The sequence below is a fragment of the Zootoca vivipara genome, chromosome Z2 (genome assembly GCF_965207765.1).
Source record: "Zootoca vivipara chromosome Z2, rZooViv2.hap1.1, whole genome shotgun sequence".
Lineage (NCBI taxonomy): Eukaryota > Metazoa > Chordata > Lepidosauria > Squamata > Lacertidae > Zootoca > Zootoca vivipara.
In genome coordinates this window covers 11,561,633-11,575,861 of record NC_142585.1, presented here as the reverse complement: position 1 = coordinate 11,575,861, position 14,229 = coordinate 11,561,633, and the positions used below count along the sequence as shown (strand labels likewise).

Below are 14,229 nucleotides of genomic sequence, written 5' to 3'. Positions count from 1 at the left end.
AAACAAGCCAGGACATCGCGTCTGGGAAGGTACGAAGTAACTCATATGAAGAAAAAAAAAAAAAACTCAATTCCCTTATCGCTCCGTCCCCATCAATCCTTCTTCCAGATGATATACAGCCTTTGACTCCTCTCCCTCAGCAGCATAAATTTCTCAGCAGTAAACAGCGCTTCTTCCCCTCCTTCTGAAGTATGTCCATAGTTTTAAGCCTAATTATCTTCTTTAACCATGGAAATCCCCGCCATGCAGATGAGCGTCCGGGAGTCCTGGCCCTCGTAAGTGCTTTTCAGCCCAAGCTCCCCCCACTCCATAAACAGTCGGAGTGGGTCTGGGGGCATCGCGGGCCAGCGGCCCCTCTCCGTAACCCCCGGAGAGGGTAGGGGGTTGCCATTTACTCCCCTAGCAACCGCCAAATTCCTTACGAAGGTCAGAGGGATGGAAAACAGGTCCGCCATTCCTGCCGGCGGAAACCGGAACCATCATGCAGTGCAATCCCTAAACATGCTAACTTAAGAGGGTAAAGGTAAAGTGACCCCTGACCATTAGCTCCAGTCGTGACCGACTCTGGGGTTGCGGCACTCATCTCGCTCTATAGGCCGAGGGAGCCGGCGTACAGCTTCCAGGTCATGTGACCAGCATGACAAAGCAGCTTCTGGCGAACCAGAGCAGCACACGGAAACACTGTTTACCTTCCTGCTGTAGCGGTACCTATTTATCTATTTGCACTTTGACGTGCTTTCAAACTGCTAGGTTGACAGGAGCAGGGACTGAGCAATGGGAGCTCACCCCGTCGCGGGGATTTGAACCGCCAACCTTCCGATTGGCAAGCCTTAGGCTCTCTGGTTTACCCCACAGCACCACCCACGTCCCAACTTAAGAGGGTATGGTCTATTAAGTTCACTAAGACTTATCTCTTAGTAAACATGCCTAAGGTTGTAGTGCAATATTTATTTGAATGACATCTTTATTCATCATCACAACAAACCATTTGTCTTGCCTACAATTAATCTGTAATTTTATACAGAATACAACTGTTCCCCACCAGGATACAACTGATTCCCACCAACTCATTCACCTACCCATACACTCAGAAGTATGGTTGACAGCAGTAGCTAGGAATAATGTAAGCCCAAGGTGTCTTGGAGGTAGTCTTCTTTGATCATGTGCCTTGTTATAATCTGAAATTCACCAAGAGCCACCTGTGATTGACACTATCTGTGTGTCATGTTCCAATATCAAAGGTGTGAAGAGAGCTGTTCTCAGTGGTTGCCTCCCAGTTTTTGTACTACCTCTACAAACCCACCACCATACTTCAAAACAGATCATATTTCAGAAGCATAGTAAGTTCTGCCAATTTGGGATGGGGGCAAATCAGGGTTTAGTTGGGAAGGGAGGGTGATATTTTGGTGGAATTTGACAGAAGCAGGGGGCGGTATAATTTTGTTACCTATCTCAAGCTTTCAGCATTTCCTATAAATCTAAGTCAGTTGATGGATTGCAGATTTGAAATAAACACACTGAATATCATAATGGGGCTTAAAACTGATGTTTTATTAAAGCTGTTGCAAGGTAGCATTTATCCATAAAAAACAACACACCCCAACCCAGAGATTAAATAAACATACAGTACAAGCAAAGCACTTGCTGTATCTGTGCTTACTACCGGTATGATCATCTGTGTTTATGCTCCTCCCTCCTGATGCTAAAGAACTGCTAAGATTATTGAAAGCTTGGTTTTGTGCTACGGTACTCCAGGGGTAAGAAACCTTGAAGCAGTGGATTCAGATTACCATAAAGAAGATTCTGACTAAACAGGAGGAACTGTCTGATGGATAGAGTTGTACGTTGAAAGGTAGTGGACTCCCCTTGGAGTTGGAAAGCCACCCACCAATGATTCTTTAACTATGATTCTTGCATTGCAGGGGGTGGACTAGATGATCTTTGGAATCCCTCCCAACACTAGTGTTGTGTGATTCTAGCTCAGAATAAAATCTATGTCAACTGTTGTGCTCATATAACTTGGGGGTAAACATATTCTTGATTCCAAATATGCATAGGTTTTAGAGAAGGACCATAACATTAAACGCATTCACAGAACTTCCTCAACAGCAAACATCGGTTGTCTTCATAGAATTTTAGAGTTGGAAGGGGTTACGAGGGTAATCTAGTCCAATCCCTTATAATTCAGGAAACTTTCACCCAACATGGGACTCGAACCCCAGACTCTCAAAGAATGATTCCATCCTCCTCGCCTTGCCAGCCGAAGCGCACTCGCTCGCTTGCTAGGGCTCTTTTTCTTCCCACCTCCTGATGGCGCTGTGGGAGAAGCGGAGCGCGCTCCTTACGGCCCTTCCATGCCGCTTCCCCCCCCTCTCTCCTAGGCTCCCCCGCCTCCTCCGGAGATCTCGCGCGGCTCGAAAGTTCCATCCCGCCCACGCGAGCAGCGTCTAACAAGCGGAAAAAGAAGAGATGGAAAGCAGCGGGCTGGGCTGGGGGGGAGGAACTAGGGAGAAGCGCTCGCGCATGCTCAAGAGGAGGAAAGAAGGCAGAGGGGGTAAAGGGGGAGCGCACTTGAAGGGAGAGAAGGAGCAGGGTCTCCCGCACGTGTGAACGGACACATTTGCTCTTCGCTCTCCTTTCCGCATCCTGATCGGGGTTAGACAAGATCCGGCCGCCGAGGAGCCCCGTCCTGAGTGCTGCCACCCTCCCGCTCGCCTCACGCCGGCGCCGGTTGGCCTTGCTGCCCGGACAAGGCCAGCCCATGGCTGGCGGAGGGTGGACGTTGCCCGGCGGGGATTTCTTGTCGCCGCGGCCGCCTCCCTCTGCCCAGCCGGAGCCTATTCAGCCGCCGCAGCCTCCTGTCGAGGAGTCAGCCGCCACAGCCTCGGAAGAGCCCGACCTGGAGCCTTGGCGCGAGAAGCAGGAGAGCGACCGGCACTGGGCGCTGCGCAGGCAGTTCCTTCTCCGCAACTTGCCGGACTACCCGGGAGACGTCTCCTTCCAGAAGCTCCTGGCGCTTTCCCACGCCTGGGCCAACCATGTCTTCATGGGGTGCAGGTAAGGCGCGGGACGCTTCCCGGCTTCTTGTCCCCACTTCAGCGATCGCGCGCGCAATGGCACGTGTGTGTGTGGAGGGGAAACTGGTGGTGTGTACAGCCCTGGTTACGCGTTGGGTGCATATAGCAGTTAACGGAGGGGGGGGGGCTTGAGTTGTTAATAGAGGAGTACCCTCTGTTGAGCTGCTGGGATATGTCAGCCGGTAGAGCATGAGACTCTGTTCATCTCAGAGTTGTGGGTTGCAAGGGGTTGGGCTAGACAACCCTCATGATCCTTTCCAACTCTACAACTCTGTGATCCCACCCACGCACGCCTGCCCTTGAGCGGTACTTTCACTGATTCATCCGTTAAGCGTGTTTCCGGTTGTTTTGCTTAGGGACCCGGGGGCCGGGGCAACTATTATACCGGTCCATCCAGCTCCATGCTGTCTTCTGTACTAACCGGCTGTGGCTGTCCATGGTTTCAAGCAAGGATGCTTTCCCAGCTCGACCGGGAGATGTCGGGAAATAAACCTGGGAGATCTCCTGCCAACAAAGTAGCTGCTCTGCCACTGAGTTGCAGCCCTTCCCTAAAATGGTTTTAGGTACAAGACGCTGCCTTGTCCAGCGCCAGCCACTGGTCTGCCTAGTTCAGAAGTGTCTACAAGAGGAGTAGGGAATTTGCACCTGCAACTTCCATCAGCTCCACTTAGCTTGGCCAGTGCTGCTGTTTTTAGCCAGGGGTGATGGGAGCTGGACTCCAGCAAGGTCTAAAGGGTGACTGGCTCCCCTTCCCTAGTTACTATAATTAATTAATTAATTATAAATAAATAATAATAAATAATAAATAGCAGCCCCCTCCCCATCCTGTACAACGACTGGCAGTGGCGGTAGCAATCTTCCCCAGCTCTGTCTGGGGATGTCAAGAAATAAACCTGTGATATTTCAAGAAATAAACCTCCATGACAAGCAGATGCATGCTCTACCACTCACTTTGACCCTTCCCCTTTCTATTCCCATTATTCTCTGTTCACAACTCATTTTCCTTTCCATGCGTAGATTATTAGTGTTTGGTATTTAATATTTTAGTCATGCTCTTCTAGCAATTAAATACTATGGGCAGTTTGCAAACAGAAAACCAGCAGAAGTGCAATCAACAAGGGCATGCTGCACTAAAACCACCAATTTAAAAACATCAGCAACACAGTAAATAAAATATTTTGGGGAAACAGCAGTAGAACTAACCATGAAAAGACATTGAATAAAAACTTTTTCACTTTTGGTTCAAAAGGCAACAGAGAGGAAACTGGACAAATCTCAGCAGGGAGAATATTTCAAAGTTTCTATTTGCAAAGCCCCCTATTCGCCCTGTTCTCTGTATAAGGGTTCATCAGGAATAAGGAAGGGGTAGTACAACAATAGGTGGTGGTGCTAGTCTGCTCTCCATCTCCCAGCCCTCATGGGACCACTCATTGACAATCTGTCTGATTGCCATTATAGAGCAGCAACAGAGGCTGAGAGCAATGCCAGTGGAAGGCAGAATATTAAAATTTCTGTTTAGCTTCTTTATTGAATCACAAAACAATTGCAAGTTCCTAACACCCTTGAGACTGTACAGGTCTTCTTCAAAGGAACATTGCTTATTGGCTTGGCATCACTGTCAGGGGTCAAAACCAGTCCTTGGCAAATCTTCTATTTCATAAGCAATATTTCTCATAATATAATTCAATGCATCATCAGAGATCTACAACCTCTCCTAGACAATGATAGTTCTCTTTCTCAAGCTCTGGGAGGAAGACCTTTCATTGCCTATAGACAGCCACACAATCTTAAACAACTCTTACCCACAATAATACAACCACCAGACTTAACATGGACACTGGTAACAAAGCCGGCAATAAACCCACATGCCAACTTTGCTGCCACATACACCTGGACAACACCATTACTGGCCCCAACAACATCAAACATACCATCTCAGGACTATTTAATTACTCATCTTCTAACATTGTGTATGCCATCAAATGCCAACAGTGCCCTTCAGCTCTCTATATTGGACAAACAGGCCAAACCCTACTCCAAAGGATAAATGGACATAAATCTGACATCAGGAATCACAAGACAGAGAAACCAGCAGGATATCACTTCAATCTCCCAGGACATTCTATACAAGATCTCAAAGTAGCTATCTTATTACAAAAGAATTTGAGAAATAGACTAGAAAGAGAAGTTGCTATATTGCAACTTATTACCAAACTTAAAACCATGGAGAGACCTGGTATGAATAGAGACATGGATTTTTATCACATTATACATGATAAAGCTATTTTTTAGCAATCTCACCCATTGCTTTTTCCTGTAAGACCAATTGCAGTCTTTAACAGTCGTCAACAGGTTTACCACACCTATCAGCCAATCACCCATTCCCATCACCCTTCTGAGTAATACCCCTCCCCACCCTCTCACTATATATAAGGGTCTGCTGACTTCGGTTACAGTGTATCTGAAGAAGTGTGCATGCACACGAAAGTTCATACCAATGACAAACTTAGTTGGTCTCTAAGGTGCTACTGGAAAGATTTTTTTATTTTGTTTCTCCAAATATGTTAAGGCTTTGTATATTGTGGGGATCTTTAACAGTCTGCCATGTTCACTGTTGTAGCCTGTTTGGGTTTTTGGTTTGCTCTGGTAGACAGCCCTCATTTCCTTAACTTTATTTCATTTTGAGCCAAATGCCTTTATTTCTCCCCAGAATAACTATCATCCATTCTTCTCTTTCCCCCCAAAACAAGAAAGTTACAGGCAAATATTTCCAGATCAGAGGGCATGGAAGCCCTAACATTTTTTTACCACTGGGGCCACACTTGCACCATACATTGTGCCACTTTAAACAGTCATGTTTTTCCGCAAAGAACCCTGGGAACTGTAGTTTATTCAGGGTGCTGAGAGTTGATAGGAGGCCCCTCTTAGAGCCGTAGTTCCCTGGGAAGAGGGATTGTTTGTAGCTCTCCAAGGGAAATAGGATTCTCCTAACACCTCTCAGCCCCCTTAACAAATGACAATTCCCAGGATGCTTTCGGGAAGCCATGACTGTCTAAAGTGGTACAGTAGTGCTTTAAATGTATGGTGTGGCTTTTGCCATCATGACATAGGACCCACTGAACACAGCCCTTCAAGTATTCAGTGCAGTATACCCTGTTTTGGCTACCAGCCTTAAACTGCACCCCACTCTTTAAAAAAAAGTGCTGGAGGGGAAGAGGTTGCATATGCTAGGAATCAAGCTGTCCTTAACCAGTGGCTGTCTTACTCCATTCACTTAACTGGGTCAGAAATCATCAAGGTTTAGGAACATAGGAAAGAGTCTTGTACCAGGCCAGACTATAAAAGGTAGTCCTTTTAACTCAGCGTTATCTGTTCTGTCACAGCAGTTGCCCTCGCAAGGTCTAGGTTCTTTTCTCATAACCTGCTGCTGGAAATGCCACGTGTCTCTCCATAGCATCCCTTGTGCCAAAGATTGATGCCAGCATATTCCTTATCTTGTCCATTGTTTACATTTGAACCGGAAGCAGTTGCCAGATAGATATCATGATGAAAAGTTTTGCATCCACAGTTTTCTTTAGTAAAGCTGTGAGTTTCCAAATAGTTTTCCTTTTGCCAAGAGCAGATTTCCCCAATCTGTGGCCCCCCAGATGTTACTGGACTCCCAACTCTCAAGGGTCCCAGCCAGGATATTAACCTGGCAGAGATGATTGAGCTAGTGTCCAACAATATATGGAGGGAGCCACATGGACTATCCCAAGCATAGATAGTACTGAGTTAGCTGGATCTGTGGCCTGACTCTGAATAAAACAACTTCCTGTGTTCCTGCATTTTGTATTATGTTTCGCTGGGCAAAGGTGTGAAAAGGTGTTGTAACCACACATCTCTTGGTCCAACAGGACACCCACTTATGTAGTCCTCTGGTGGCCAGAGGTAGGAGTAGAGCTGCAAGGAGGGTTTTTGTAATGGCGATCTATAACATGAAGCTTCCTTTGCTTAAATGCAGGTATAGCCATGAAGTTATGGAGAAAGTCCTCCATATGGCTGAAGGGATTGACATTGGCGAGATGCCGTCATTTGAATTGGTGCCTGATGCCAAGGGAACCAAAAGGCCACGCTCCCTGCCGGACAATTCTCCATCTCGCAGTGAGTGTCTCCATTTCCCCCCTTTCCATCCACAGCAGAATTGGCTCTTTAATGACGATAAACGAATCAGCAATGTCAGGCATGAAAAGACCAAGGGCTGTATCTAATATTCTTTGTCCACTAGCCCAAGGCCTCATGCACTAGTGGATGAGTGAGTTTTAAATGTTGGGCAACTGAGGAATCCAGTGCTGCAACAGTTGCACCAGCACAGTGGTCTTCAGCCAGTCTAGACCTGAGACCCACCTCTAAATCCCAACCAGGAACATGGGACCCATATTCAGATTTTCACTTTTGATTTATACTTAATTGTGCTAACATCTCAGCACACGTCACACACTATTTTTTAAAAAAAGCATGTGAGCCAATATTTAATATATCATTGGTCAAATTTTGAACCCTTTTAGTAGATGTATCCTCTTTTATATTTTATCTTTACTCAGTGGTTAACACTGAGCAAGAGGGCAAGTCATCATCACCATTATGTTTGTGCTATATTCCCCTCCAATAGGCTTTCTGTCACTTTTTTAGCTTTCCATAACTTTTCTCTGTCAACTGCTGGTGCCTTTTTCTCTGCTTACCTTGCACCTTTGGACTCATATCACCCGTCTTGCCTCTGTTGCTCTCCTCTACACTTCCCTCTCTCTCTTTGCCTCCTCCTTGCACCCTCTCAGTCCTTTATCTCCTGTCATCTACTTTTGTCTTACCTTCTTTCTCAATCCTTTCTATCACTAGGTCCCTGTCTGTTTCCTCTCTCTCAGCTCATGCCTTCTTCCACATTATCTTTACCTTCTCAAAATTTATTTCCTTTCTCTCTCACCTTCTTTTGCTTCCTTTTTTACCTGCTGGTATTACCTTTCTAGGGACCCAGGTGGCGCTGTGGGTTAAACCACAGAGTCTAGGGCTTGCTGATCAGAAGGTTGGCGGTTCGAATCCCTGCAACGGAGTGAGCTCCCGTTGCTCGGTCCCAGCTCCTGCCCACCTAGCAGTTCGAAAGCACATCAAAGTGCAAGTAGATAAATAGGGACTGCTCCGGCGGGAAGGTAAACAGCGTTTCCGTGCGCTGCTCTGGTTTGCCAGAAGCAGCTTTGTCATGCTGGCCACATGACCCGGAAGCTGTCTGCAGACAAACGCTGGCTCCCTCGGCCTATAGAGCGATATGAGCGCCGCAACCCCAGAGTCGGACACAACTGGACCTGATGGTCAGGGGCCCCTTTACCCTTTATTACCTTTCTATGTCTCCTTCACTTTCCTTTTTTACTCTGCTCACTTCATTTCACCTTCTCTGTCCCTTTAATTCACCTCTCTGTAACTCTTCCCCCTCCTACTGTCAACAGCAAAACAGGATTTCTGTGGAAGGTTCATCACTGTCAGAACCTAATATAGGTAACAGCAGTTCTTTGTTGCCCCTTTGTTGGATTATTAAGTTGGTCCTCAGATACACCCCCCCCCACTGAAACACTGAAACATATAGTTGTCGTTCCCAAACCAAAAGTACTTCTTCCCCTTTCAAATTGCAAAGTCTTGCCACTTTACAATTCTTTTTCCCCCTAAAGAAACTAAATAAAACTGACCAACACTGGAATGTTAAAAGTTGCAGTCCTATGTATGCTTAATTGATAGTAAGTCCCATTAAATAAATGAATCTTCCGAGGACTGTGTGTGTTTTCAGCTATAGCTTTAATCACACAACTATGGAATATAATATTTTGAAAATCTGCCTTCCACTTCTGCACCCCCTCCCAGCCCCAAAGTTACAATTTCTCATGCCTGCAGAGAAAAGCTGTATTCCACCCATGTTTCATTTTTCATTTTAAAAATCCTCTTTTAACTTCTTACATTGCATAGGTCTTGAACCTCCGAGGAAGCAGACTCCCAAATACCATGCCAGGCCTCGTTTTGAACCTATACACTTTGTAGCCAGCAACACTCCAGATGAAGGAAAGAAGTCTGCTTCAGAAAATGAAGCAGAGGAGGCCAGTGAGAACATAACCCAGCAAATCCAAAACTACGCTGATCGGGTTTTCAGCAGCTTCAATACCCAGGATGGGGACACGCAGTTTTCCAGAACAGTAGGTTTAGGGTATGGAAGTACCCAGGGAAACCAGATGGAAGCTGAAGTGGTTTCCAGAAACAAAGACTCTTCTGCCAGTGGTGTTGCAGCAGTTTTGTGGGGGCCTTCTCTTCTCCAGGCTGCCTCTGAAACATTTCCCAGATCGGTTATAACAGCCAAGCAGTATTTCATTAACAAACTTGCAGTGGCAGTTCACAAGAATCTTGCTAGCCCTGAAGCTAGTTGCGAGCCAGACAAAATTAACTACACTTTTCTGTTGACACGGTCCATACAGGCTTGCAAGACAAACCCTGAGTATATTTATTCTCCCTTGAAATATTTCCCCCCTGAGGACCTTCCCGATAACAAGAAGCTCCTAAAAGACGGTTTTGCTTGTGAGGTGAGGTGTCAGAATGTATATTTGGCCACAGGTTATGCCAGCAGCAAAAATGGATCAAGGGACCGAGCAACGGAACTGGCAATGATTCTGCTGCAAAAGCCTGTGGAGGTTAAGGTCGCCCAGCGAAAGTTCAAGAACACCACCCTGGAGGATTTAGTGCTGTGTCAGAAGGGCAAATCCCCTCCTGAATTCCCTCCAGCGCTCAAGCATTTGGATGACACTATCACTTCCACGAAAGAATGCTCACCTGGACAGCTGACCTTTAACCCCCAGCAGGGCTCCAGTTCAGCTAAACATTGGACTAACTTTGTCCTCACAGAAAATGCCAGTGATGCCATCGGGATTTTGAATAATTCAGCCTCCTTTAATAAAATGGCAATTGAATACAAATATGCCATGATGCCAAATAGATTGTGGCGCTGCTGTGTTTACCTGCAGGACCACTTCTTAGCCGAAGGGTATGGCACGAAAAAAACAAGCAAGCATGCTGCAGCAGACGAAGCACTGAAAGTTCTCCAGAAGACCCAGTCCAGTACTGGGCCCACCAAAGCAGTCCAGGTTCGGAAATTTAGTGGGGCCACTCGTATTCCCCCCAAGAAGAAGAGTCTGAAGGAACTTGTTGTGTATGAGAACTCAATGAACCCTGTGTGCACACTGAACGACACTGCTCAGTTCAACAAGATGACAGTGGAGTACATCTTCGAAAGGGTGACGGGGATGCGGTGGAAGTGCAAGGTGATGCTGGAAAAGGAATTAATTGCTGAAGCAATTGGGGTCAAGAAGAGTGTCAAGCACATGGCAGCAGAAGAGGCGGTCAGAGTCCTGAAAAGAACCCAGCCAACAGTTGTCAACAACCTGAAGAAAGGCACCATCGAAGATGTCATCTCACGGAACGAGATCTGTGGCCGTTCAGCAGAAGAAGCATCGAAGCAGCAGATCAAGGAAGACAACATTGGGAATCAGATTCTAAGGAAAATGGGCTGGACAGGCGGTGGCTTGGGTAAAAGTGGGGAAGGGATCCGAGAACCGATTGCTGTGAAGGAACAGTTCAAAAGGGAAGGGCTTGGGCTTGACAATGAAAGGGGGTCAAAAATTGCAAAGAAAGATGTTGAACAGATCATCCAGAATTATGCCTTCTCGGACAGTAAAGTTGATCTGACGTTCTCGACAGAACTGACCAACGATGAGCGCAAACAGATTCATCAGATAGCCCAAAAATACGGGCTTAAGAGTAAATCCCACGGACAGGGCCGTGATAGATACTTAGTGGTTAGCCGAAAGAGGCGTAAAGAAGACTTGTTACACCAGCTAAAGCAAGATGGTCAGGTTGGCCATTATGAACTCATTATGCCACAGGATAAATAAGGCTTGAGGGCCATCCATTTCTTCTGGGGATGTTCAGACTAAGGCTGAATTCTCCATTAAACCAAGCAAAAGTTGCACATGGTTGTGGGAGTGATTGAAACCTGTTTTACTTGTTCATTAATTTTTTAAAACTTTCTTAGCAAAAAAATAAGAGCTTTATCTAAGCAGTTTAACTGTTTTATGAAATCTCTTGGAAATGGCTTGTTTCCTTCACATTTTCCTAGTTTTGTAATAGCAGGAACACTTTGTGTCACAGGGAAAGTTTGCACACCACTTTCAAGCAAAAGGGAAGGATGGTTTACTTCTCTATTTTTTAACTTAAAAAAATTTAAAAATACAAAAAGAAAGAAGGTGGCAATATGTAGAAAACTATCTAAAGTTGGTATTAATAGATTTTTATTTCTGGACATGCAAAGAATTGCATGTTTTGTATTTAAAATGTTGGATTTTATTGTGGAAAGGATGGGGAACTTGCTTTGCAGTTTATTCAAAATGCAGCATCATTACAGTAATTAGTAATTTGGTTTACCCAAGACTGCCTTCTTCATTTGTACCCTAAAAGCCAAGGATGAGGAAGCTGTGGCTCTCCAGATGTTGCAGAATTACAACTACCACAATCCCTGGCCACTGGTGATGCTGGCTGGGGCTGAGGGGAATTAGGAGCAGATCACAATCTAGAGGCCCACAGGTTCTCCATCCCTGATATAAACCCAGAATGGGAGATAGTAAGAAAAGCCTGAGTCTCAGATTTTTTATTTAAAATCTATATTTATAAGCCAAAGTTCATAAGTGGGTGGGAGAGTGTGCTTGAGTTGTTTTAATTTTAGTAGGAGCACTATGGCATAAAACTCCCACTGAAATCAGTGGGCCTTAAGTGTGTTCAACCGTGGCAAGTTGCCTACAGTTTCTAAGATAACTTTCAGAGTTTGAGGCAATGCCTTCCGCTTCCTCTTGGGGAGGACGTCTGAGGAGCATATCACAGCTCTGTATGTGTGGGATTATGTAAACACACGCAAGCTTGTTTTAATTTTTGTTATTTCATAGAGCAGAGGATAGGGAACCCAGATTTTGTTAGACTTCAATTCCCATGAGTCCTTGGGTGATGAGTTGTTGCCTTGCAAAATCTGGTTCAAGGCCACAGGCTCCCCACCTCTGTCATAAGAGCCAGAATCTGTAATTCTTTGAAATTGATTTATTGTGCAGAAAATACAGGGCTCTGGGTTTTGCCTCAAGTGGCCATGCTTCTGCTTTCCAAATCTGATGATGTCAGTGAATAAATTAAAGCGTTTTCTATCACCTTAACAGAAAGATGAACCCTGGTGGAGTGGATTTCTCCTACAACTATTGTTCAGTGAAGTATTTTTTAAAAAATAAACACTCTCGGGTCAGGTCCACTTGTTTATGTGTACTGCTTCCACTATTCATTTCCTTCCACTGCATCTTCCTTCCACTGCGTGTGCTTGTATAAAATATGGAGAGAAACAAGTAAAAGGTTCTCTCTGTAGGGTGTTAGATTAGTTTGTGCATAATTCTCTTACCTCCCCTTTTTTCTTACTCGAAAACTAGGCTTTTTGGAAGGCATACCTCCCTCTCAGTTCCAGGAGCCTTTAAAGAAAATGCAGCCTTTTGAAGGATGCAAGAATCAACTACCTTTTCAATCTACTTGTCTTTCTGGGAACTGTCATCCGTAGCTAGAAATAATAAGTAGAGGATACCATGAGTAAATCTTGGTTGATTTACTAAGCCTGTGTAACTTTGTTTTATGCATAAAAACAAGTTTAGCTTATGCACACAGATCATTGCAGGTGCCATCCAAGAAGAGGCACCCGCTCCTCTTTATCGATGAGGGAAGGTGGAATATCTCTTCTGAGACTTGTACTGAGAGTTTTAACCCATTGCCCAATTTAATCAGAAGCACCATTTCCATCAACAGAAAGGCTTTCAAAATTAATAAATTAGATATTACTGGGCTAGTAGATATTACTGAACTAACTAGTTATTTAATGGTTACTTTCTTGGACCCTTTGCCACCTAGGAAAAGTACTGAAGCATGTAACAACCCATAGCTTCTCTTGCCAATCATGAGAACTAAAAAAAGAGAGGTAATACTGGAGATAGCTACAGTACTGTGTGCCAGCAAAATCTCCTAACTCAGAAGGGAACAGAAATACTACTGCTATTACAACTACTACTACTACAAATAGTAGTTGATTTGATTGACATCCTTTTAAAATTTGGGGCTTTTGGGGGGGTGGCTATTGGGTTGTTTTTATTTTGTGGTTTTATATTTTGATTTTATTCTGTGAACTGCCCTGAGACCTCCGGCTATAGGGCAGTATATACAATCAATCAATCAATTAAAGAGCAGGGGTGGGTGGGTAGCCCCCAACCCAGAGACCTGATCCAAACCCCCAGATTTTTCAGGCTGTTCCAAGCCTCCCAATGATTTTAGTAGTAGTGGCAAAAAAGTAGGCAGCAATAAGGGAGGCAGAAAAGTTTAAATGTCACCGTCCAGCCCGGCAACTGGATGGCTGTACAAATTACCAGCTTCCCCATACTGACGGTTGGTTTGATAAGCACAGAGGGACCATTAAGTGCACAGATCAGCTGAGAGGGGAAGCTCAGTGCCTATATGTGTAAGGTGATACACCCACTGCTGGCAATGCCCCACCCCCCACTCCAAGGGTAAATGCACCCCTTCGACCAAAAATAGTTAAGCACTCCTGAAACACAGCATGAGCATCCAAGAAAGAAAACCTGAGATTTACTTGGGGATAAACCCCTCCAGACAAGTCTGGCTTATATGAAAAGAATGTACCCATGACCTAAGTGAGGAAACCAAATTAAAGCAGTGATAGCAAAGCTAATTGAAAACAAAGGGCTCTATAGAGTTGGTTTGGTGTGCTAGCTTACCAGCCTCCCTCCATTTAAGAGTAGCTTATTCCTATGCTGCAAGCTATTCCCCAGCATCCAAGCATACCTGCTCTTGGTATTCCATTTTGCTTATCAGTTGCCAATACAAGAAGTAACTGTGGTGTTTACAAAAAGGGTGCTGGGAAATGCACAGCCCCCAAGCAGCTGCTGAAAATGGCAGAGAATGCTCTCAGCAACCAATGTGAGTGTAAATGGAATGTGACAGCTGACAACTGGCCCCTGCAAGTTTCAGGGAAGGGTAGCAAGTTAAGTAGTGAGAA

General features: G+C 45.1%; 1 protein-coding gene across 2 annotated transcripts; it reads left to right on the top strand.

Annotated features, from left to right (window-relative positions):
- The first annotated feature begins 1,537 nt into the window (after positions 1–1,537).
- Positions 1,538–12,429, top strand: NKRF (NFKB repressing factor). Of its 2 annotated transcripts, XM_035113794.3 has the most exons (3): positions 1,538–3,057; positions 7,081–7,220; positions 9,066–12,429. In XM_035113794.3, the coding sequence occupies exons 1-3, from the start codon at positions 2,762–2,764 to the stop codon at positions 11,033–11,035; spliced, it is 2,406 nt and encodes an 801-aa protein (XP_034969685.1). In that variant the 5' UTR covers positions 1,538–2,761; the 3' UTR covers positions 11,036–12,429. The 2 variants fall into 2 exon arrangements, with proteins under 2 accessions (XP_034969685.1, XP_088520612.1); XM_088664486.1 differs by lacking the exon at positions 7,081–7,220 and having other exon boundaries at positions 2,446–3,057.
- Positions 12,430–14,229: the final 1,800 nt, after the last annotated feature.